This window comes from Vulpes lagopus, chromosome 2 (genome assembly GCF_018345385.1).
Source record: "Vulpes lagopus strain Blue_001 chromosome 2, ASM1834538v1, whole genome shotgun sequence".
Classification (NCBI taxonomy): domain Eukaryota; kingdom Metazoa; phylum Chordata; class Mammalia; order Carnivora; family Canidae; genus Vulpes; species Vulpes lagopus.
In genome coordinates, this window is record NC_054825.1 from 52,464,571 (window position 1) to 52,490,324 (window position 25,754).

Below are 25,754 nucleotides of genomic sequence, written 5' to 3' on the forward strand. Positions count from 1 at the left end.
TGAATACTAAATCAATAGGGAAATTTTGATGAGATGAAACATATTTGTGATGTCTTAATATATCTCCCGGATTGTTTATTAGTTCTAAGAGAAAAAATCGTAAGTATACAACAGAAAAATCAGACACCTTGACCAGATCAAAATTGATATCACCAATGAGGGATGGATGAAGGTCATGTCTCCAGATGTGATGCCCTAAGGACCCAGTATTACCTATGCAGCTTCCTAGCTTCATAAAAAAGGGGGGGAGGGGAGGCAGCCCCTATGGCTCGGTGGTTTAGCACCGCCTTCAGCCCAGGGCCTGATCCTGGAGTCCCAGGATCGAGTCCCGCATTGGGCTCCATGCACGGAGCCTGCCTCTCCCTCTGCCTGTGTCTCTGCCTCTCTCTCTGTGTCTCTCATGAATAAATAAATAAGATCTTTAAAAAGCGGGGGTGGGGGGGGGTTGCATCTGGGTGAATCAGTCAGTTGAGTGCCTGACTCTTGCTTTCAACTCTGGTCATGATCTCAGGGTCGGGGGGCGGATCAAGCCCCACATCAGGGGAGGAGTCTGCTTGAGATTCTCTCTCTCTCTTTCCCTCTTTCTCTAAAATAGAAATCTTTAAAAAAAAAAAAAACAGGGGAGGGGGGAGGAAGGGTTGTATTCAAATGTATCCACATCATGAAAGATAAAGGCTGTGGAAACATTTCAGATTAAAGGAAACTAGAGAGACGTGTATGTAATATTGAAGCCTACCCTGAAGAAAAATATAGGATTATTGGGTCAAATGACAAAACTGGAATAAGAGCAATAATAAGTATACCAGTGTTACATTTTCTCAAGTTAATCACTGTTTTATGGTTACATGAAAGAATATACTTACTCTTAGGAAATGCTCCTTGAAGTATTTAGGGATAAGGGGTCATGAAAACGAACGCCCCAGTGATTTGGGAAAAAATTATACATGTTAAAGACCGAAAGCACTCAAAAGATAAACCAGTGGGTCAGTCTGAAAGAGCATGGGTGTTCTTCCGTACTGTTCTTATTCTTGCAATCGTTCTGTTTTAAATCATTTCCAAATCGTCTCTAAAAATTGAAAAGCATTGTTTCTTATGACACTTAGCTCCCAGCCTGTAGAAATAATGTATGCGGGGGTGGAGAGGGAGTAAAATTAGAGAGCCTGGCTGAGTTTAGCAAAGATGGGGCCCAGCCTATAGGAGGTGAGCCCTAGAATGAAGCTTGAAGGACTGGTGATGCCACTCACCAACCACCACCTACCTTCTGCTTCCTTGAGGCCAGGGAGCCCATCCCCACACCAACAAACAGGCTTGCAGCAGAGAAGTTCCATAAAAAGGGATTTATTGCCAAACTTCAAGAAAGGCGCTTCATAACAGAAGACATGGAAGGCCAACCTCCTCAAGGAGGCAGGCAAGGCAGCCCCTGCATATTCCCAATCTTTCTATCCTTCCCCGTGGGCCACAGGCCACCAAGGCATGGGGACCCCATAGGAACCAATGGCATTAGATCACTGAGGTGGCCCCAGAGCTACTTGCTCATTTTGGCCACTTATCAGAGGAGGAAACTGAGACTCTAGTCCCTGGAAACAGGTGACATGGCTAAAGCCCCAGCCAGCCCAGGCTGCTGGTGGGGGAAAGCTGTTCCCCAAGAAAACACTGCAGGGGGCCATGTGACATGAGCACCTGATGACATTCTTGCTCTTATACTGAAGGCAGACGGACAGGCATACTGTGGCATGGGAACCTAGTTTGTCTGCAGAGTGTAGTTTGAGGAGGTCAGTGGGGGCTCATGAGTCAGGACATTACTGTTTACCTCCACCCTGCCCAGGACAGGCTGCAGAATGGATATTTGCCCCTCTTGACCTCTGGCCACTACCCTCAAGAACAAAGTAGAAGTACAGTAAAGAAGGCATTGACCCACACTGGCAGGTCTCAATGGGCACGACTGGTGATGGGGCAGTGGACAGAAAGGCCGGGGGATACAGCTGTGACCTCCCTTCTCCTCTCTCAGTAAATAAAAGTGCGCATGCAGAAACCCCCTGAGCAGACCTGTCAGAAGCTGCTCCTACTCCCACAGGCCCCAGGGAGGGTGGCTGTGGCCCTCAGGGCCTCTGCACCTAGACGGAGAGAGCCAGGGACAATTGTAGGGGGGTGGGACGGATAGGGAGAGGCTCAGGCTGCAGGCATGGACCAGGAAAGGGACAGAAGAAAATGCCCCTAGGAAGTTCAGGAGGAGCAGTCCATCTGGGGCCTGAGCCAGAGGGGTGTGAGAAGAGAGGAAAGGGTAGTTATTTCATACCCTCCATCACCATTCAAAGAAATGATTAGGGTATTGGACCTATTTGGGTTGAGGAGGAACCAGAGGCCCAGATATAAATCCCATCTGGGGAGGCACAGAAGTTTTGAGGTGGTTTCTCTTCTGAAGGTTGATTTATAATGAAGTATATACAGGATTTTCTGATGTTGACATCAGAGCCATTCTCAGGTTCACCTCTACAGGAAATGTGCAAGGCTGGACATAGGCTTGTCCAGGGGTAGAGACTACTAGGAGACTATTCGAGTTCCTCGTTCACCCTGGGGTCCTCCAGTCATAGCTCGCCAGAGGGGAAGGCCTGATGAATAGGGAACAGGCCCAGAGAAGAACCACACATCAAATGGCTTTCTCACCCAGCTGCCTCCCACCTGCCTTCACAGGCCCTAGCTGGATTCCAGGTCTCACTCAGCTGAGGGAAGAACCTACAGCTTGGACCTAAGGCCCTGGCAGCTACTTGTAGTAGGTGGGTGGAGAGGGTTTGTTATGGCTCGAAGCTGCCTCTGCCATAAGGCTCTCTGCCCGGGAACATCTGGACGTGGGAGCTGCAGGGTGGGGGCTCAGCTGTGCTCTATTCAGAAGTCAGGAATGTAAACTACTGGGAGTGGAAAGCAGAGATGTCACCCCCAGAAACCCCAAGTGCCGTGCTAAAGCCCTGGGGCAGTTCAGAACAACCATGCAAGCAACCAAGTCTGTGCTCCCAGTCCAAGCCCAGAGGCTGGGCCAGACAGCCAGAGAGTGGCCTTGGATGGCACCTGGCACCACTGGCCAGGGCGGGGCGGGAAGGATACCAGGAATCTCTGCAGGCCCTGGCCATACCCACAACATGCCTGATGGCCCTTCTGCAGCCTGAGCAGAAGCATGTTTCTTGGCAGGGCTGGGCTATGATGGACGGGGCCGGCTAGGAGGGACCGTGCCCTGGCCCAGCAGGTCCTAGGGTGCACTTCTCCTGTAGAGGGTCACCAGCTCCTTCCGCTTCTCCTGTAGCCCAGGTGCTTCCTGGCTCAGCTCTCCTAGATCTCTCATTTCCTGTAGGACTTGGTTGGCCTGCCTCAGCTGCTCCACAGCCTGGCTGAGCAATGCCTCAGTGCCTCCGGAGGCCGGCTCACTGTCCAACACCTTGTTCAACAGTTTCTCCGTCTGTTCTGAGGCCACCTTCACCTCCAGCTGGGCCCGATACAGCCGTTCTCCAGGCTGCCGTGGACGCCGGGGGCCTTCCCCAAGCAGGTCCCCCAGGGAGGAGCAGCGGGGATGGAAATGAGATGGCAGGTTCCAGTGGGGCAGTGTTGTGGGTGTTGTTACATCCTTTGAGGGAGTTTCTGGGACGCTCAAGGCCTGAGGTGGCTTGACTGGCTCAGGACTGTCATCCATGCCATTCACTGAGATCTGTGCTGGGGCTGGGGCAGAGGTCTCAGAGGCCTCAGGAATCTGGGCTGGCCCAGAAGTCCCCATCCCACTCATGGAAGCTTTCAGTTTCTCTGATAAGATCTTGGGTGGTGGTGTAGGGGGCTTCCCACCCTCCTTGGGCACAGCCTCAGGAGTTTCAGAGCGGGGCACCTGGAGTTCTGTACTCTCAAAGTCGGGGGGCTCCTTGGGGCTGGCATTCTCCCAGCTAACTTTCAGTTTGTCAGGCAGGACCCTGCTGGGGGGCTGCTCAGAGCCACTGTCCTCCTGCACTGGAGTCTCTGAGTCCTCTCGGCTCGCAGAGCAGGACTCCGAGCTTGCTGAGGCAGGAGATGGGGCTCTCTCCCCAGCAGGGGTCTCCATGCTGTCACCAAGGCTGGTCGTCTCGGGTGCTGAGGAAGGCTTGGTAGGAGGCACAGGGGGCCTGAGGGTCTCCCGGGGCTGGGCTGCACTGACATCATTGCTGGGGACAAACACCGGAGGCCCACTGTCTGGAACTTCGAGGTCCAGGCGCAAAAGCCCATCAGAAGCTGCATTGGCTACCTGGCGGGGGACAGCATATGGGCGTCATCTTGGATGACTGGCATTTGAGTCAGTGCCCACCCACCAGGGTACTCAAGCCGTCCCATCCAGGCTGCCCACGCCCCCAGCCCCCTACTCTCGGCCCTGGCTTCCAGGGCCATGTGATTAGAAGATAAAGGGGTTCTCTGATGAATCCTCTCCTCTCCCTCACTGTAGAACTCCCTGTTTTGGAGGTCACAAGCCTGGAAGTCAGAGCCTAGTCCTCTTGGTGTCCCAGCCTGTGAAAGAGACTGCTTTTTAATGGCAATGATATTGGCCGGGGCAGCAGGGGACACGGTTCCAGCTCCATTTCTTTTTCTTTTTTCTTTTTAAAAATATTTTATTTATTCATGAGAGAGAGGGGGGGGGGGGCAGAGACATAGGCAGAGGGAGAAGCAGGCTCCATGCAGGGAGCCTGACGTGGGATTCGATCCTGGGTCTCTAGGATCAGACCCTGGGCTGAAGGCAGGTGCTAAACTGCTGAGGCACCCAGGCTGCCCTCCAGCTCCATTTCTGACCTCTTTCTGGCTGTCTGGCCTTGGGAGGATCCCATCTGTGCAACCATCCACACAGGGGACCAGTGGGACCAGGACTTGAACACAGTCTCCTGAGTTGTCTGGAGCCCACTCACGTCTGCTTCTCAACTCTCCCCACCCACCCCTGGAGACTGCCATCTGATCTGCCAGCCTCACCACCAGCCCTCCTGCCCAGATCTCTGCAGTCTTTGGCTGCCCAGCTGCTCCGCGGCCAGTTCCTACTCTCCTCATGCCGTCAGAGGTGGCCCCAGACCACAGCTGACTGCCAACGGCGGACAGCTGTACCAAGTAGGCAGCTGCCCCACCCCTCCCAGGGACTCACGGGGACACCCAGCAGCCCCATGGTCATGGAGACCCTCCCAGTGAGCCTCAGAGGCCCTGGAGCAGGACTGGGCAGGAGGCCTCTGCCAAGGTCCCTCTGGATGGGAGTCTTGGCTAGGACTCCCACCCCCTTTCACCATGCACACAGGTGATCTGACCAACACATATCCTCACTTAGTCACTGGGACATGAGTCCCTCCCCAAATTCTTCTGAGGGTCTCTCCCTCCAAGGCTGGCCCTCCCCCAACACCTAGCCCTCCCCTCAGGCATTCCCTTTCTCTCCGGCTACGTCAGTCTTTCCTTCTACAGGCTTTATTCCCTTAGCGGACAGGCGCAAACAGGCTGTCTCATTTCAAAAACAAACTCTTCAGTGACCTTGGTCCCTTTCCTCTGGCACCCCCAGCTCTGCAGCCCTTGACAAATCTAAGCCAACCTTCTCTGAGAAAACTGATGCAGTAAATGTCACCACCTGCCCCTTTCCCCACTCCGGCTTTGTATCTTGTGGCTGCCAACCTGGCTGATAACCCCCATGTCCTGTGCCCTTCTCTCCCTCTGGATGTGCCGCTCGCCTCTGTGGCTTCCTCGTCTTTGGCTCTCTGCTGCCTGACCCCCACTCCCCGAAATGTAGCATTTGTGGAGTTTCTTTCCTGGCCTCCAAAATCTTTCCCCCACTCCCGTCAGTAACACTGGTCTGCAAAAGGGCTCCTCCCTTACCCCTACCCTGCCCATAACTTCTTCCAAATTCCCTGTGCCCAGGCACTCCATTCACCCAATCGACAGGCTTGGAGGCACCTGTGGACAACCCTCTCCCACCATCTGGTCCATCTCCTCTAGCCCTGTATTCTGTGACAAGCCCAGTGTCTCTCCCACTGTCCCCTCCTAGAGTCTGGAGGATCTACCTCCTCCCTCTTCTTCATGGCTCCCTGCCTTTCCCTCCTTCAACCCAGCCCACCATACCCTGGGGCTCAAACTGACCTCTGGGTCGCACCCTCCCATCCATTCTGTCCTCAGCTCCAGCATTTAAGGCCTGCCCAGTCTCCTCCCCTCAACCCACCTTCCCAGACCCATGTCCTGGTCAAAGGGACTCGATACACCCTAAATTCTCCTGCCTCAGCTCAGGTCATTCCCTCCACCAGGGAGCTCCCTCACATCAAGTCTGCCAATGGAAACCCTCCACATCCTTCAAGGGCCAGCTCAAGGGCCAATGGCCCTTCTGTGGTCTCTCCTGCCTGGCCTCTCAGACCCCCTCCCTGTACAGAAGTTACACACCACTCTGCTTGGAGCAGTCTGTGGACAGGTCTTTTCTCCAGGTGGAAGCTGAGCTCTGAGAGGCAGGGGGGCTAGCCTCAGGGTCTCATTTTCTTCAGGTGCCAACTCTGGATAAGGCCAGTGTGCAGACTCAACAAGCAAAGCAGGCCTATCTACACCCCAGACACATATAACACACAAACACCCTGTATACCACCCAGGAAGGCCCAACTCTGAGTCCTTGGGAAAAGGTGGCCCCAAGTATGGCTGCCACCCTGAGGAGCTGGGATCCCTGGCTCAACTGACGTCTTGGGGCAAATTCTTACCTCCTTCAGGTGGATTCTTGTAGGTGGCCGGCGCCGCTGACCCCCACGCACCCGGTCCCGTGTCACATGCTCCAGGGCACAGCTCTTGTCCACTTTTACCTAGGCAGGAGGAATGAGGTCAGTGCCCACCAGGGAGAGGAAGAAATGCCCAGGCATTAACCCGACTCAGAGGCTGGGTCTACACCTACATCTTTTCATTAGAGGGTCAGGGCCCCACCACTGGTCTTCTCCTGGAGGCACCTTTTCTGCTTTTCTTCCTGTCCCTACATTGCCTGTCATCTCTCTGCAGTCTGAGGCTCTCCTCTCTGGAGCCATCCTCTCTGCCTCAGTCTTTCTGCCTGGATATGGGCTACGAGCCCTTGCCCTTCAGGCTACTGCAAATATACACAAGCAGCCCAAGGCTGCTGTTATGCTTAGCTGGGGGAGCAGGGAGAAGCAGCCCATGATCCCCTGGTGCCTGGCTTCCAGAAAACAGCCCCAATCACTTTCCCAGGTCCCTTTGGGATAGCCCAGGAAAGATAACCCTCTGGGCTAGGGTATCTAGAAGACAGCATATCCTCTCTGATGTAAGGAAAGACAGGTAGGAGTAGCTGGGAAGCCAGAGTAAGTAGGATTCTCATGGGAAATCCAGACTCTGAAGCCTGGAGCAGCCTGTCCTTGATGGAGAGTATGGCTAAGACTCTTTAACCCTTAGGTGAGGCTCAGGGTCAGGCCCACCCGGGTGGGGGCAGGGGCAAGGTTCAACAGTCTTCCTTCCTGACTGCTCCACCAAGACTGGCCTCCAATACCCATGCTATGTCCCATCACCCCTCACCACCGAAACGGGGACATCTTCTCCAGCTAGTGAAGAGCTGAGCATAACACAGTCTCATAAAACATGTTATAGGAACCATGGCTGTGAGTCAGGAGACCTGGGTGTTAAGAGAGACTTGCTTGGGAAGATTCTTTCCCTCAGGTCTCAGTCTTCTGCAATCCAAGGGGTCAGCTTAGGTGGCCCCTAGGTCCACTTTAGCCCAAATAGCTACGAATCCATAATGTCAAAGACAAATCCTCCCTAGGAGATCTGGCCCCATGGAACACCCTGCCTACCTCAAGCCTGATCACAGCCACTGTTGCCACAGGTCACACCACAGTACAGGCAGCTGCTGGTCGGGGAGGCCCAGGGCCAGAGTCAGCCTGGCCTGAACTTGACAGCCAAACTGAAAGGTCTCAGCTCAGTCCCCCAGACACCTCCAGCCTCGGCCTGCCTGCTGTTTTCAGCTGAGGCTGGGTTAGAAAGGATGCATGGCTACCACTAAATTCTACTTACTCATTTTTTAATTTAAAAGAAATTCTTTAATTTCCTGACACCTCAGTTTCTTCATCCTTAAAATGGGTACACTCTCATCTGCTCTGAGGGGTGTGTTGTAAGTATTAGGTGAGGTAACAATAGTATTTGTAGCAGTGACATAATCAAGGAGTTATCTGAAGTGGGCTGGGCAGGATCCTCTCTGAGATCACACATAGTGGGAAAAAGGACATGGAACCACCCACAGGACTGCATCGCACCTCATCGAAAGCCTTGTTCTTGCCTCGGTTGATCCCTTCATTGAGGGCTTTGATCCAGGATTCCTTCTCCTCCCCACTGGTTGCTTGAAATTTGATGTCGCTGACCTACAGGGGGCATGGATGGGATGGATGGCAGATGTTTAACAAAATTCACATGTGGGGTCTTAAGGAAGCTTCCTATCCCAGATCCCAAAGTCTGCCCTGGCACATCTGGCCAGGAGCAAACTGAAATGACCTCCACAACAGACAGACATGGGGCTTCAGGGAAGGGGAGGGGATGGATCCAGCAGAGAAGGGGTTGGGTGTCAACATGATGTTACCAGAGATTTGGATTCGAATCTGCTTTGCCCTGTACAAAAAGCCACTATCTGGTCTACTCCATGTGATTTCCCTAGACGAGCTGCCTGTTTTCTCCATAAAATAGGAGTTGTCCCAGTCTACATGCACACCAGGCTTAGTACCATGACAGAGGTGAAAGGTAGGGAGGGTGTTCATCGGTGAAGACCCCATGGAACCAGGGCCAAATGCAGCTTCCCTGGGGTCCCCCACTCAGCCTTGCCCAAGTGAAAAAGTCCTAGGGTCTCCTTTCTGGCCTTGAATCATAGACTATACAAGAGAAAGGGCACTGGGGGTCAATTCCAATTCCCTCATCATAGAGATGAGGAAACAGAGGCTCACAGATGGGATGAGACTTGGCCAAGGTGACCTAAAGTAATCCCATGACACCTGACTCTACACCCCACCCCACACCAGGGTTCTCATCTCAGGCAGGAGCTCCCAGCATCTACATTAGAATCAGAGAGGGACATCTGGCTGGCTCAGTCGGTGGAGCATTTTTCTCTTGATCTCAGGGTTGTGGGTTTGAGGCCCACATTGGCTATAGAGATTACTTAAAAATTAAAAAAAAAAATTTTAAATCTTAAAAAAAAAAAAAGAATCAGAAGGCATCTAGGGCAGAAGGCTGTTCAGAAGGCTATTCAGAGAGCCCTCTCCCTGCCAGGCCCCAAGTCAGGAAGGAAATGGTAGAAGTAGCAAGGCCACATAAACTGAAGGGCCACTCTGCTTGGTGGACATAATAGCAGAATGTCGCTTACAGCTGGCTGACCTTGGGCTTCAGTTCCCTCATCTGTAAAAGGCCAAGACCACTACAACCTGCCCCATGGAGCTGTGAAGATAAAATGTGTATCTAAAGTACTGAATCGGGGTGCCTGGATGGCTCAGATGGTTGAGCATCTGCCATCAGCTCAGGTCGTGATCTCTGGGTCTTGGGACTGAGCCCCATGTCAGGCTCCTAGCTCAGCTTTTCCCTCTCTCTACATGTCCCCCTGCTCATAGTCTCTCTCTCTCTCTCTCTCTTTCTCTCTCTCTGTATCTCTCAGTCTCAAATGAATAAAATCTTAAAAAAAATAAATAAAAATAAAGTGTTGAATCTGGAGCTGGGAACAGAGTAAGTGCTCAGTAACAAGAATTATCACCATTGCCTTCCTTCTGACAAAACAGTCCCAGTTTCCTCATCTGGATAAAGGGCTCATGCCTTCCCAAAGCAATGCCAAGGGAATTAAACATGACTAAAGCCAGGGCCACATAGTAGGTATTCAGCAAATAGTTGCTGTATCAATGAGCCAAAAAAATGAATGAACTGGCCCACAGTTCCCTCCCTTGCCCCGTTTTTGGGCCACTGCCCACTCTGACCTCAAGATGCCCTAGTTCTTTGTTGGGCGGATTGCCAGCCTGCCCATCCCCCTGCTGTGGTGTTAGATAGCGCCTTCCCTCCTGCCACCCTCAACGTTATGTAACACCACAGTCCGCCTGGCCCCCACAGCATCCTCGTTATATAACTTCCTCCTGGCTGCCGCCTCCTCCTCCTCATACAGGGCCCTGGGTCCCACCCACCTCCCCATGCCAGGCACAGCCAAATGCTCATTTGCATGACCAGGATAAATTCGATCCTGGCAGTAGATCTGCAGTTAAGTCAGAAGCCCCAGGGCACCTTGGCAACTGCCTCTTAGTCCAGCCACCAGGGCTATCGGGGGCTCAGGGAGGGCCAGTGGCTACATCCAGGCTCTGCAAGGGCCCACCCAACCCTGTGATGGGGCTGCCAGAAAGGCGGCCCCGGCCCAGCCCCTTGGAGCCCAGCTGCTGCTCCTTCTCAGGCCTCAAGATGGTGGGGCCCCTGCTTAATGCAGGATTTAGCATGCCAGAGAGCTGCAGAGCCACACACTTGAACTCAGCCACAGATGAAACACGCATAGGGCAGAGAAGGAGCACTGGCCTGGGTGGGAGTCAAGCTAAGAGTTCTAGTCCCACCAACCCACAACATACAGGCCTATTCACTCCCCAGGGCCTCAACAGGACAAGATCAGAACCACTGTGCCCAACCCAAGCTGCAGTCCTTCCTCACTGGCCAGCCCTCCTGAGGCAGGCTCTGGGGCTCTGTTCTCTTCTGCTCCCTGTGAGGGAGAAGGCCTCAGGAAGACCTACATACTAGCCAAAGGGATCCCCCAGGAGAGGGAATACATAGTTAAATGGGACCCAGTCCCACTCTAAGGAACCTTGTTGTCCTGGCTGAATAAGCCAGGCATTCTGCAAGGGGGACCAGAAGGGTTCAAGTGGAACCCCAAGAAGTTGTTCCTTTTGCTCCTCCCCCAGCCCTGTGTCCCGAAGAGCCACAGGCCGCACACATCCCTCTCCAGCCCTTCCAAGAAGCCCAAGGGGCACAGGCGCTGCTAGGAGTCTCACAGCTAACGGGACTGGCCACAGAATAGGCCCACATGGCCTGGGAAAGGAGGGAGGACAGGATGGCAGGGAGGAAAAAAGTGGGAGGGGGAGAGAGGGGGCAGGAAAGAGGAACGGGCCAAACTGGCCGAGACCAGCAGGGCAGCAAGGCCCAGCTAGGCCACCCTGCTTCCTGGCAGCGTCTGCCTGTGACCTCATGGCAAGGGCGTGGGGATGGGAGGCAGGGGGAGAGGGCCATGCAAGACACTGGAGTCTTTGTTTATTTGATTAGAGGGGGAAAAAAAAAAAAAGGCCTCAGGACCAGACAGCCAGGGTCATGTGACCTTCTGGCCGGCAGGCGGCCTCCCTGAGGGTGGGGAACACCCAGGGCGATAGGAAAGGAGGGTGAGAGGATGCGGGGCCATGGTGCTCTGGGCGGTCTGCTATCTGACTTCTGGAGAGCCGTGCTCCCCGTAGCAGTTCCTCAGGTGGTGAGAGTCAGGGGGAGTGGAACGGGATGTGCTGTCCCCCCACCATCCTCAGCCCCCACTATTTGCTCCATAGCCCCATCTCCCCGACTTATCATCCTGTTCCCAGAGTCACCGGGAGCGGACTTCAACTCTTGGCAAGATAGGAGGGTGGAAGGAGGGAGGGTGTAGGCCAAAGCAGCTAAGAATGCAGCTGCACAAACAGACCTCTCTGAAGGTGAGAGCCCACCCTGAGCTGGGCCCAACTCACCCAAGCCCACCATCAGCTGATCGGCAGAGCTGGGGAAGGGGGCAGCCCACAGAACAGCACTGGCAGAGGACAGAGCAGCAGGGCCCTATCCCCCCCACATCACAGAAGCTCACTCAGAGACACAGAGACCCCGACAGATCCACGGTCAGGTGAACACTCACCTGCATATAAAGAGGTTCACACCCGTGCGAGACCACACATAACGTGCTCTGCATGTCACACACACATACACCCAACGGACAGTGCCTGCTCGGGGAGGAAAGTAGGTCTCCAGAGCAGGGAGAGGGCTAACGGGACTGAAAGACAAAATATGGCTCTCCTCTTCTGGAGAGCCCTGAGCCGCAGAGGTCAAGTGGAACCTGGGTCCAGCCCCATGAACTGTCTCAACACCACAAACCTGGACTCATCCCCCAACTCTCAGAGCTCCAGTTGCCTCTGTGCCCCACCCGCTGTGCAGCTGGACAAAGGGTTAGTGAGTTACACATCACAGCCTCCTCTGGGGCCCAGAGCCCTGGGGATCAGAAGACTTAGGCTCCTGGCCCTTAAAGCTGGGGGAGAACAGAATGGTCTCCAGCAGGCCCAGACCAGATGCTCCCCAACCCCCAGCCTCTGTGACTCAGACTCACTCTGTGAGGCTCTCTGTGACGTGCAGGGGTTGGGGTGAGGCAGGGCCCAGCTGCAGATGGGAACGAGCTGAAGAGGTGCTGCACCCGCCAGCCCCAAATCTGAACTCCTTCCTGACATCTGTGAAACTATACCATGCATCAACACCCACCCAGAATCCCTGCCAGAGAAATGTGGTGCAAACAGCAAACATCATCTGCACACACACAGCATGTCCCAGGGGAAGAACCTCCCAGGCAAGAGACCTTCTCCAGCTTCAGCCACGAAGGGAGTGTACAAAGGGAGGAAAGGTGGGGGCTGCAGGTCTGAGCACTGAGTCCAGAATGTAGGCAGAAAGGGTGGCCCACCCACAAAGGCCTGAGATGAAGCGGAGGTCACAGCCTCCCCTCTGCCCCAGACAATATCAGGGTACTTACTGCAGGCCTGGTGGGCAGAAGGGCTCATTCTCCCACTTTGCTGTCTTAGGCCTGCACCTCATGTGTCCAGGGTGTGGGGGCAGGCAAAGGGCCCCACCCCCAACTACAGCCTGGGAAGGAGGCCCCAGAGCCTGGACGGGAAGAGGGGACCAGATTTCTCAGCAGAGCCCTAAATGCATCTTCTATCAACTAGGGGCTGGGGAGACTCCAGGCCAAAATGAGCAAAAGGTCCAACCTGAGACAGCCCCTGGGTCTGAACCTCAGCCACACTCCAGAGACCCTCCAGAGGCTATATCCAGGGGCCTGACCTGCCTTAGAGAAAGGGGTGATCTTCCCAAACCAACCAAGGCCTGGAGAGAGGTCAGACAACAGTGGGCATAGCCCTACCTTGTTCCCTGGGGATCGCTGCAGGATAAAACGGTGTTTCCGCTTGAGGAGGGCACGAAGGTCCTGGCACTTCTCATAGCTGCCCAACTCCACTGTCTCCACACACTTCTGCTCGTCCTGGGGAGGGAGATAGAGGGGACATGGATTGGTGAGAGCCAGACACACCCAGACCCTCAAACACCCAGGCCCCACCTCAGACTCCGATATCAGTTAGTGAAGGCATCACTCGGTTGGAAGGCAACCTTGGGCTGCCAATCAATCACCAAAAGATGTGGTATTTGGACCCCCCAGCAAGTAGATGGTGTTGTCCATGCTGATTGGAGGGATGCCCTTAAGGCTCAGCATCCACATGAGAAATGGGGCACCCAGCCAGGAGGTGGGTAGCAGGGTTGACTCAAATGCCTAAGGCCAAAGGAGGACACAGGGGAAGCTGGAGAGACTTAGGAAAAGGGTACCTGGGAGTCCATGCAGGCCAAGAGGCCAGGCAGAGATTTGTGGAAGAGGTAGCCTGGAAGAGGGAGCAGGATGTCACAAAATGAGAAAAACAAAGAAAAGACTTTCTAGGCAGGGCCACAGAGGGAAGTGTGAACCAGGCACACTTGGGCTGCCTGCCCTGCGTTTACCACAATGATCCTGAACTGACTTGGCATCTTCCTCCACCAACCCCTGGCTAGGTGGAGAAGCCACTTTCCTTGGCCTGCAAAATGGAGAGGGCAAGGGTTCCTTCAAAAGCAATCCCCTCAGGATAGCAGAGTAGCCTGCTATCCTGAGGCCCCATCATTAAGAAAACCAGTGGCCAGCCTCTTCTGGGCCACCCCTGGACCCTGGCTGAACTGCTCTCCTGCCCGCCAGCCCTGGCACTGGAGTATCTTCTCCATGTGGGCTCTTCCTACCAGGTGCCTTTCTAGCAAGCTGCCTGGGTCAATTCCTTCCTCTTCCAGGGGAGACCCAACTGGGACGACTTCTCAGTGTGCTACATTCTCACTCTTGAGTGTCCAGGGAAGAAAAAGCAAGCCTTGGAGGTGGGGGTTGGAGGAGAGAGCTGCCCCAGAGGCTGGCCAACAAATTAAGGACATGCTTGCTATTGCACATCACTCAAAGAGCCAGCAAGAGCACCCACCAGGGACTACGTTGGTGCTCTGCAGTTTTTGGTGGAATATCTGAGAGGCAGTGACTCAGTTGTTTGCAGAGGAAATGCCGTGATTTCCCTCCATGATAATCTGCATATGTTAAGAACTCCTGACACTTAGCAAGCACTTTTGCATCTCTGATTCTCCTGAGCCTCTCAATCACTCTGAAAGCCTAGAGCCTCTGTATTCGCTTCACTGTATACAGGAAGAGAATGAGGCCTGGTGGTGGACTGATTTGCCCAAGGGGCACAGACACAAATATAAGGGGCAGGGCCAAATGCAAACCTACTTCCTGCCTCCCAGGCCAGAGCTCTTTCTAGCGCACAACACTCCTCCCAGCCACAGTTAGGGGCTTGGTGATCAATGTCTTAGCCAACAGGTAGCTCTGTATCAGTCCTCCAAGTGTGACCTCCCTCCAAGTGTGGTACTTGGGCCAGCAGTAGCACCACCTGCGAACTTGTTAGAAATGCAAATTCTCAGGCCTCATCTCTCCTGAATCATAACTATAGGGAGAATGGGCCTAACAATCTGACAATGAACAAGCACTTCAGGTTATTCTGATGTATGTTCTGTAGAACAGAGGTTCTCAACCTTGATAGCACCTGGGAACTTTAAAAACCCCAATGCCCAGGCAACATCTCAGACCAGTTTCATCAGGACCTCTGTGGGATGGAGCCCAGGCATCAGTATTTTTCAAAAGAGATGACTGTATAGCCAAGGGCAATAATCGTTAACCTGCTCTCTGTTTGGGCCCTCAGGGGAAGGGAACAGATGGATGGCCAGGATGGCCTGATCCTTCCCATCCAGGTTCAGTTAAATGTCTGTGCCCACTTTTGCTTCCAAGCATCTTTTTCCAACCCCTAGTCTCCAATCCTTTCCAAGTTCCTTCATTCCACACAAGGGCTAGTAAGATCACCTGCTCCCAGAAGCTCCCCTGCCACACCCCCAAGCCTGAGCCTTGGTGCTCGGTCTCCTCTGAGGTTCCCCATCCACAAAGCACCTGCCAGGCACAGGCACTATATGAGGTACTGGGGCCATCCTGCCATGGGAAGAACAGTCTTACCTCCCTACCAGGCATCTCTCCCTGCCCTGTGCTGCATGTTGTCTGCTCTCCCTTCTGTCCCCCTACAGCGCCCTAGGAAAGGTAGCCCTCGAGAGGGGCACACGTAGGACTTGTTTGCTGGAATGAAGGCCTGACCCCAGTGTGAAGCTCCAAGATGTCCCCTCCTACCTGCATCCAGAGAAAGGAAGCTGCCTGGGGAAGGATGCCCGGTCCCAGAGAGAGCAGTTCACCTGCGCCAAGCGCACAGGCCTCCCTCAACTGGACAACTACTGGCCCAAACATACCCTCCTCTGTCTGGGAACGAAAAGTCAGTCTATCCCCCACCACCCGGCTCCCTAGGGTTGCCTGACCTGGGTTTCCTCTCCACCGGAGAGGCTGAATCATCTGGCCCTTCTGCAGCTCACAAAAACGGATAAACCAGCAGTACTGGGCGGGGGCAGCATTTGTGGAATGTCAGCCTCACTGACAGCGAAGAAACAGCCAAGAGCCATTTGCACTCGCCTAGTTCCTTACATCAGAAAGAGGAATTGAACTAATAAGCATTTCTCAATTCCTGCTCCTGGGCCAACCTTCCCTACCCCCAAGTGTGAAGTTCTTGAAATTGCACTGAGGTTTTTAATAGTGACTTTTTTTTAAAAGCATGATTTAGATGTTTCGTGTTTATGGGATGTGAAATCCTTCCTGCTTCCCAGTTTGTGGCCAGATGTGGAGAGAGGGACCAGGACAAGTCTGGCAGTGCCTGACAGGCTGACAGCTTGGGGGCTTGTCACTCAACTCTTAAGGCAGCTGGGACCGAAGGAAGCTGTGACAACTGCCTTTATTTATAAAAAAAAAAAAATCCCCCTCCTGCCGTTACAGCACGTCCTAATTTGGTGACAGCAGCAGTATAGAACATCGGGGGGAGGGGGGTGCTGTTTGCACATTTCATTGCCTCATCCTACTCCAGCTGCTTCTCTGACACCCCCAACTCCATGAGCCTGGAGACTTGGGCAGGAAAGGCAAGGTGCTTCTCAAAGGCAGTTCCTCTAAACAGTCAGAACAGGTTGCCCCACCTTTCTTGGCCTGGGACAGTTAGGAGTTTGCCAAGATAACCTGAGGGATGCTGAGAAAGGATGGTGGGGAGGAGGAAGGATCCCTCTTCTTCTGCCTCCAGGCCAGTTCTTCCATCTGTCAAAGGCACACAGTGACAGCCCATTTTCCACAGACGGGCCTTCTGATGGCCTCAATCCCAGAACACAAACAGCATCTACATGCAAAAGCCACCTCTCCTCCTCAGATCTTCACCCAGAGCTCTTTCAAGTCTTAACACACAATTTTAACATCCTTGGTTGTCCAAGCTCGGAGCCTACTGAAATGAGAAGGGGCACAAGACTGAAGTGGGAAGCCGTGAGGACCAGGACAGGCACAAGGACAGCCAAAGTGGCAACTGGCACTTGACATGAAAGCATAAAGAAAAGCTGAAAAGTACAGTCTGCAGTCCGGAATAGTCTGATGATAGGTGACTCTGAGCTACCAGGTAAAGATGCACTTTTAGTCCAACACCTTCTCTTGAAGAAGGCAGAGAATATTCAACATGTTTTAGAGGATTTCCACCGAAAATAAGGTTTAGAATTTACTTGCCAGAATCTATGGGTGAAAAGAGCACTGGATTTGGTTTTGGTCCCAACTTCTTCATTCACTGAGATGCAGTCATTTAGCCCCCTTGGGCCTCAGTATCCTCCTCTGGGACATGATGACACTCTCATGGGACTACTCTGAGCCTTATACGAGAGATATGTAAGAGCCCCAGACAAGCATGAGTGCAGTTTTATTTCTACTCATTGTTGAATGGGACAAGCTTTAGTTTTCCGAAACATTCATTTATATGGCATCTAGCCCCGTGACAAGGAGTTACAGAACAGACATACACTGAGGAGACAAGCACATCCCTGTACACATACACTTCAAAGAACCCCTCCTTCCAGAGCCCTAGACTTGCACCTACAGGTATTGTCCTCCTACCACAGGGACCCAGAGAAGATCAGGGAATCGCCCAGGGAGTCAGGTCTGGAACCAAATCCAGTTACACAGTATGTCAAAAGTGGAGCAGGTCTTCCAGGGCCAGTTCTGGGATCCTCCTGGCCGCCATTCCTTTGCCCCCTGCCCCAGCACCTCCAACCACACGGCCGGGTGGGTCTTTACCTCATTCTCGTAGACCAGCAGCTGGGCCTGACAGAGGAGCAGATACCGGTCTTTCCAAAGCCCCAAGAGGCCACCGCTGCTCTTCTTGATCCAGCCAGCCTTGTCTGCCATCCGCGCTCCCCGAGGCTTCTCGCCCCCTTCCTTCACACCCTGTAAGATAGTATCAAGACATGCCATGAGGGCTGCTGCCATGGGGCCCCACAGTCTAATGGCCACACAAGGGATGTGTCCTTCTGCTGGGTACCTCTTCATATCTTCCCACATGAGTTTCCCCAAAACCCCCACAACAGGGATCCTTAATCCAGTATCAGAAAGAACAGTTATAACGGTAGCAACAAGAATAACAGCAACAGGCACGTCAGTACTGAGCTACCAGATTACGTTGCACACACATCATCCCACCTAACCCGTATAACTACTCTCTGAGGCAGTAGCATCGTTATCCACAAGGTACAGCAAGCTGAAGCTCAAAGAGGAGATGACCTGCCAGAGTCACACAGTGAGAGGGACAAATCCAAAACTCAAGCCAGGTCTCTAATCCCGTGTTCTTTCAGCTCCACTCTGTCTCTCGTGGATTCATTTAACTAGTCAAGGAAAGGCTATACTGAGCACCTACAGCGTCACAGGTGCTGGAGTAAGCAGAGAAGAATCAAATTAACGCGTCTCTGTCCTCATAGAGCTGGCAATGCAGGGAAGAAGGAGCCAAACACCAGGCATAAATACATTAACAAGCATGAAATGCTATGAAGGGAACAATGAAGGGGGCGTGAAGGAGTGAGAGAGGACAGTGGGGACCTGGCTCAGGTCTGAGTGGCCCAGGAAGGCATCCCAGGGGAGAGGACATTCAGGCAGGAGCAGAAGGATGGGAGGAAGCAGGCACGTGGTGGCAATCTGTCTCTCCACCCCTGCCCTTCAAGAGAACCCTGTCTGCAGCCTGTTTCCTGGCCCAAAGCAGGAGGCCCTATGTTCTTAGCACCACTATAGGCCAGGGTTTCGAGGGGTGGCCATCCATCCAGTAAGGGCTCCAAGGACTCTGCCTTCAACCTCAGGCTGGTATAGGAGATAAACTTGAACCATCTTTTTGAACATGGGCAGCCACCCTGGAGCCTCCAGGCCAGCCACTGACATCTTGTGGCCCTCAATTTATCTGCTGGGAGTCAGGTACATGCCTATCAGATGGGATCATATTTATCTCTGGTCCCCAGCCCCTAGCACTGTTCCTTTACACATAATGGATGTTCAAGAAACATCTGTGAAAGGAAAATAAAAATACACCAATTTGCTAACCACTTTGCTTCAGTGACTGGGGCCCACAGCCGTGAGTGTGAAGGGGAGGGTAGAAGAGAGAAGGTCAAGAGCCTGTCAAATCTAGAGGATGCTAGAAGGAAATTAGCACTGACTAATTTTGACTACTTTATAATTTACATAAAGTTCAAAAAAGGGGCCCCAGTTAAAAGGAGCACGCCTCTCCCCAGGGATACCCTGTGGCCACAGCTGCCCTTGGAAGGACAAGCCCGGGCAGAAGTGTGGTGAGCTGTTGGGGGCTGGGCAGGGCACTGCCTCCTTGCTCTCTATCATGGCAGGGGAGCCCCAGCCTGGTTCTCACTGTGGCCCCACCCCTCTGAACTGCACACTCTGGTGGTTGAGTCAGCTTTGAAGCCCCAGTCACACAGACCAGAGACAAGCCACTTAACCTCTCTAAGCCTTAGTTTCTTCATCTGTGAAATGAAGATATAACAGAAGTTGCAAGGATTTTAACTCCACGAGGGCAAGGATTTTTGTTTATTGCACTATCCCCAGTGCCTTGATAGCATCTGGCATACAGTAGGTGCTCAATAAATGTTTGTTGAATAAAAATATGGCATATAAAGCAGTGCCTAGAATACCCTAAACTTAGGAAATGGTAGCTATCATTATCACTGTTGTTGTCATTGGCATCCTCTCTGGCAATCAGGGACCCTTTCCCTGGGCCTGGTTCAGAATTCAGGAGAAATCCTTTCTGGGCTTAGCTGCTGGGCTTCATCACCCCAGGAGCTCCAGGAATGTGGCATGCCTCTCATCATCTCTCTGAAACTTGTAGAAGGCAGATGGAATGGCAAAGTGAGATGGTCCCAAAGGGTCTTCCTGGATGGAAGAATGAAGAAGTGGGAGACTTGTCTACAGGCCAGTTATGAGCCACCCTGACCAGAGAAAGAGGGGACTTCAGCATGCTTCAACCCTCTCACGTCCTATCATGTACCACTCACAATACCAGAGACCCTGTGTTCAGCCCCCATTAGCTACATGACCAGCAAGGGCCTCATCCCCCTTGGTGAACCCTGCAGGCTGGCCCATGCCCAGTGCTAGGAGGAAGAAGTGGGAGATGTATAACCCCATGCCACACTTCACACCCCTCCATCAGCAACTACAATGCTGTTGGCCACTTCCTAGGTCTGCTGATTCTCAGTCTCTCTGGAACAAAGCAGTAGAGACTGCAGAACATGAAGCTCCTGCCTGGTTTCCCACTGCTGAGCTCCAAACCTGCCTCCTGCTTTGCAGAGGCCCACCCACCACCCCATGGGATCTCACACCCCTTTCTGAACTCCCTCCCTTTGTGACCTCCCCTGCCTGCTTCACCCACTGTCTGACCTGTGAAAACTTCCTGTCAGCTGGAAGTTCCCAAGGGGCAAGACTGGAAGCTTGTGCCTTAACCACTGTCCTCTCATGGGGTGTAGCAGAGCGGCGCCCAGTGAATACTATGACTGAGTCAGCGAAAGAAGCAAGTCCAAGGCCTTTAGGGATGGGTGGCAACAGGACGGCACTGAGACGAGAAGTTACTTGGGGGATAGAGGGGAGTGATAACCGAGGGGCTGGAGGTAGCATGAACCAAAGCCCAGGGCAAGGTCTCCTTGTCAGGAATCAGCCTCCCAAAAGGGAGGCCTGGCTGAAGGCCAGAATCCCGCTTGCCTGCCACCCTCTACCCTGGCCCTCTCTCTGCCCCTCAGACACTCCCACCAGGGGGCCTGGCTATGCCCCAGTAAGTTTTAATAAGTGGTCCCTCCCCCTGGCAGGGCTCACAGGGAAGGTTTTGTCTTGCTCAGCCCAGTTTCTCAGCCTCCTCTCTTCTTATTGACCAGCTGACCACTGCTCTTCCTGTTTCACCCTCTCTCTTCCTACCCATCCTCACTCAGACCTTCCCCTGCCCACTGTGAGCAGCTTCTGAGGCACCCCTGAATACCAGCCAGGCTCCACTTTGTCTGAGGTGGGGGGGGATCTCTGGGTCATTCCTTTAAGAAAAAGATGCCAGTCACCCTAATCCTCTGCACAGAAGGGAACAGGTGGAAAGCCACAAGTCAGGCCATGACAGAGGTAGAGACAAGTAGAAGAGACCTTGCTGGCTCCTCACATCACAGGTAGCTTAGGACCTTTGCCCTTTAACTAAACCCAATGATGTACTGACCAGACCCTGCTAAGAACCCACTGTGTCGGGATCCCTGGGTGGCGCAGAGGTTTAGCGCCTGCCTTTGGCCCAGGGCGTGATCCTGGAGACCCGGGATCGAATCCCACGTTGGGCTCCCGGTGCATGGAGCCTGCTTCTCCCTCTGCCTATGTCTCTGCCTCTCTCTCTCTCTCTCTCTCTCTGTGTGACTATCATAAATAAATAAAAATTAAAAAAAAAAAGAACCCACTGTGTCAAAGGCTGGGATGGGGCAAACAAAGAGGAAGCATACACTCTCTACCCAGAAGCAACTTCCAGTCTGATGGGGGGCAGCATAGATCCTGCACAAGAAAAGTCCTCAGTCTGGAGGTGAGGAGGGCATCCCTTGCCTGTGCAGGCTCCAGCCTTTTGGGGGGAACACAGGACCTACCCAAAGGGAAACCTCAGCCCTAGCTCCCTGGTGGGGTAAGGGCTTGGGGTGACCTAGAGGAAAAGGAAGGCCACAAAAGTTATCAAAGACCCTATACTCAACCCCTTCACTATTGAATGAGAAACTATAGCCCAGAAAGGGTAAGAGATTAGCTCAAGGTCACAAAACCAGGGCTGGGACAGGACACTGCCCTGCCTCTCTCTAGAGGGATATGGGCAAATGGGCAGCCCGGAGCCACTAGAGGCTGAGCCAAGGAAAGTCATGACTGTGAGAGGGAAAGAGGGGCAAGGAGAGAACCCCAGGGCAGAGACAGGAAAGAAAGCCTTGGTTTGGGCTTTTCAACCTTACTCCAGTGGCAACAACAATATCCCACGATATCTGCAGTTTTAAAAACTTTTGCATGTGTATCATCACGTTTGTGGATTGCCCACCTCTCTTATTTTATGGATGAGGAAACTGAGGCCCTGAGAACTCAAAGGCACAAATGCCCAGTGCCCAGACCCACAATTCTTCAGTAAACCTCAGACTGACGAGGACTACCAAGCTATTGCATAGAGGAGGCAACTGACGCTGAAGAGGCTTGGCACCAGGATAGCTGGGGCACCAGGAGGAAGCTCTAAGCTAGGGGGAGAGTAAAAACAGCTCTATGGGAATAGGGTGATGAGGCCAGCCTGAGGTCACGGGGCAGAACAGGTGACTATGATCTAAGAGGTGGTTTAGAGAAACAAAGATGGGCACTGAGACTTACAGAAAAAAGAAGTGATTAGAAGAAATGGGAGGAAGAGAATTAGGAATGCCTAAGGGGAGGTAGGAGATAGGGAGCCCCTGACTATGAGGGGAGGAGGTGAGCAAGACCTTAGATGGCTCAGGTATGTGGGGAGCTCTTGGCATCTGGGAGTCAGTAAAAGGCAATGTTAGAAACTCAGAACCAGAGCGAGTACAGGGCTGGGCTGGGCTGACCACGAGACAAACCATCGGCCCAGGAGGCCCCAGGAGAACTTCCCTTAATTGGGGGCCAGAACAGATCAGGAGATGGAGTAATCCTGTCCCACATCCTCTGGGAGAAGGGGAGGGGCCACAACCAGACAGTCCAACCCTCAGCAGGGGCCTGGAATGGGGGAGGGCAGCCCCACCCCTGTCAGCAAGAAACCACAGCAAATCATGGCCTAACTTTGCCCCCTACTTCCACCCACTCTGAGAGAAGGGGACACAATCACACAAGACCTGGAGAGGAGGCCAAGCCCTATATTTCATAGAAGAGGAAATGCAGGCTGAGAGGGGAAGTGACTTATCTACCATCCCACAGAAATGCAGGGCCTGGCCTAGAGGGAACCCTGACAAACAGTGGCCCCGGGGGAATGGGGAGGTATAACTGATGGAGATTCAATGTGGTCCACCAAGGGCTCCCCAGCCGGCCAGGGTTGCCCCAAGAGTGAGAGCTTCATCTTTCCTCTCCACCCTTCCCGGCCTACATATCCCCTTCCCTAGAGCTGGGAGGGGCAAAAACTGAGAGCCCCTCAGGGGACAAGAAGCAGTCCTTGAGACTCCGCAGGTCCTGGCTCTAATTTATTCATTCCACAGGTATACATTAAGTGCTCACATTGTGTGCTTCCATGATGGGGCTGCTGGGAGAACTGAGTTTCCAAGTGAAGGGGTAAGGGGGTCATGAGTGCCTGACCCTACTCCAGACTAAGAGGGTCCTGAGGGGGAAGACAACAGATCAAGAGGCCTCACTGCTGCTCCAGTCTCCCAGCTGCTCCAGGGAGTTGGCGCTCCCAAGGACGTGGGGAAGGCACGGGCCTGGATCAGCCCCTATGTGGGCCTGACTCCGAGGCAAGGGAAAGAGCAGGGGAAAGAGGGTCACAGGTACTTACAGAGGGGAGAAAAAGGCAACTTCTGAACACGGTCAAGGAATCTTGAGACAGGGACTCCAAAACCAACAGACTACCCCCCAGGATCAGACCTGGCCAGCACGGGGTGTGAACCGTAACCGGGTTCGAGCCCAGTAACCCAAGCCACTTCCAGCAAGTCGTTAACTGACCAGCGCCTCAGTATCTCCGTCAATCCAATGGGAACAATAACCACCGCGATGCCCACAGTGGGTGAGAGAAGCCAAAGACAGAACGAAGGAGGCTGGGTCTGCGAAGTGCGGGCCGCGGAACCCTACCCCGGCCCCTGCTCCTCCTGCCTAGGCTCTGCCCGGGGAGGGGTGGGGGTGGGGGTGGGTGTCCGGAGTCCGGAGAGAGGGAGGCTGGTTGGAAAAAGGGCCTGAGCCTGCGACCTCAACAAAAGGTCGCCCGAAGACCCCAGCCCCGGACCCCCGCCCGGCCCGGCCCTCACCTCCTCCTCCATCGCGAGTCCGCTCAAGCCCCGCCGCTCCGCCGCTCACTCCCCGCGCCGCGCGGGATCCGCCACCTCCATCCACAGCAGCCCGGGCGGCGGCTCTCTGCGCTCTGTCCCGCGGGCCGCCGGGGGCCCAAGAAACTTCGGGGGGGCGGGGTTGGGGGCGGGGAGAGGCTTCCGGGGGCCAAGGGGCGGGGCCCGGGGAGGGGAGTAGCGGCGCTCGGAGGCCCGGGGCCGGGGCGGGAAACGAGGGGGCGGGGCCTGTGGGGCGGGGCCTGGGCGGGGCGAGTCTGGGCGGGGCCCGGGCGGGGCCTGCGGGGGCGGGGCGGGGCCGGGCGTGGGTTTGGGGACTGGACCCAGGAGCCCGCACGGAGGAAGGGGGAGGGACGGGGCGGAGAGAGGTTTCCCCGACTCGCCCGGGGAGAGGGACTGGGAGGAGACAGAGGGTGCGGGGACAGGGCGGAGGGAGGGGGAGGGGGCTTCCGGCCAGAGGCGGACGAGAGGGACGCGGGCGGGGCCCGGGGGCGGGCCCGGGTGCGGCAGGACCGGCGAGCGCCCGAGGCGCCGGCGGCTTGCGCCTTTGAGGTTTGCAGACCCTGGAGGGCTGAGGTTGCCCGACTAGCCCGCGCAGTCCTGGGCGGCCCAGAGATGGGGGCACCAAGAGGCTCCTCCTCTTTCTTCCCCGACGCCGGGGCAGTGGCGACGACCTGGTCCTCCTCTTCCAGGAACCTCCTCGAAGGGCCGGGCCTGGACCTCGCCTCTGGTCCCGAGAGTTGGGTAACGGGAAGACTTGGGGCTGGGAGTCTGGACTTCCGAGGTCCCTTGGGGGGGGGGGCGGGGCGGTCTACCGCTGCTTCTCCGGGGGTCCCAAAATGCAGTGTTGTCTTGCTCTCGTTGGACATTGTTCAGAGCTGTTCTCCCTGGTTCCTATATCGGAGGGTCACCCTTCACCTCCCACCCCCATCCAGCGGTGATCCTCCAGCCTCAACAGTCTTGCTGGGGGTGAGTGTTACACCGTGCGCCTTCATTTTACACTTGGAGAAACGGAGGCCCAGAGAGAGGAAGTGGCTACATCCCAGCCTCCAGCACCATTCCTGCCCACCCCAACCCTTCCCTCTGCGCGCCTAGCCAACTCTACCCAAGCTTGCTTCAGCAGAAAGAAGTGTAAGTGGGATCAATGGTGACCTCCTTTGGCTCTGGCTGCTATAGCAGCAGCTGCACAGTTGACCAAGTTCCCCTTTCATTGCCTTCTACTAGCCCTCAGGTCCCCAAGCCACTTACAGCCCTACATGGAAAAGGGTAGCCTTGGCCCAAGGGGGAGGAAGATAGGAGCATACTTTTTCTTTATGCCTGGGCCTGGGTTCCTTCATCTTAAAGGATGAGGAAAATCCAGCCTAGGGATCTGAGAAAGTCAATGTATGTGGCAACCTCTTGCAGCTACCACAAGGTTTTATTCCTTCAATGTGGTTTATCCCTGGTGGTTTACTCCCTGTCCAGAGCTGGGCACCTCATGCCTGAGGACTCAGAAGATCCTTTATCTGGAAAGTCAGATTCCATCTACAGGAGACCAAAGATCCTGAGGAATTCATGTTGTGGCACAGAAGCAGCTCATGGTTGGGGTGGGGTAAGGTCAGTTTTCATATCCAGCAAGTTCCACCACTTTTGAGAATAAGCCACTGATAGCCACTTTGGCATCAGTTTCCCCATCCAGCCCATGCCAGCCCTCTAGTTGTTGCCTCCACACTACATGCATTCATCCAACACAAATATTTTATTCGCCTTAATTGTTTGTCAGGCTTTACACTAATGGCTGAAAGATAATGGCAAGGCCCAGAGTCCCTGTCCTCTATCAGAAGAGAAAGGCATGTAAACAGATGAGAAAACCATATATTAAATGTGAAGTAAATGTACATAGGAAAAGCACCAAAACCAGGACAAAGGGGCAAGACAGGCATTGTAGGCAGAGGGGAGAGTATGAGCCATGACAAAGAGGCATGAAACAGTAGTGTGAGTGTAGGGCAGCCAGGCTGGAGAAGTAGAGTTCAGTGTAGACAGGG

The 25,754-nt window shown here is 54.1% G+C and overlaps 1 protein-coding gene across 1 annotated transcript; it reads right to left on the reverse strand.

Moving 5' to 3' along the window:
- Nucleotides 1-1,322: 1,322 nt before the first annotated feature.
- PLEKHO2 (pleckstrin homology domain containing O2) lies at nucleotides 1,323-23,825 on the reverse strand. Its single transcript, XM_041745081.1, has 6 exons — nucleotides 23,695-23,825; nucleotides 17,507-17,656; nucleotides 13,133-13,249; nucleotides 8,253-8,357; nucleotides 6,705-6,803; nucleotides 1,323-4,255 (listed from the first exon to the last, which is right to left on the reverse strand). Exons 1-6 carry the CDS (start codon nucleotides 23,704-23,706, stop codon nucleotides 3,242-3,244), a joined length of 1,497 nt encoding a protein of 498 aa, XP_041601015.1. The 5' UTR covers nucleotides 23,707-23,825; the 3' UTR covers nucleotides 1,323-3,241.
- Nucleotides 23,826-25,754: the final 1,929 nt, after the last annotated feature.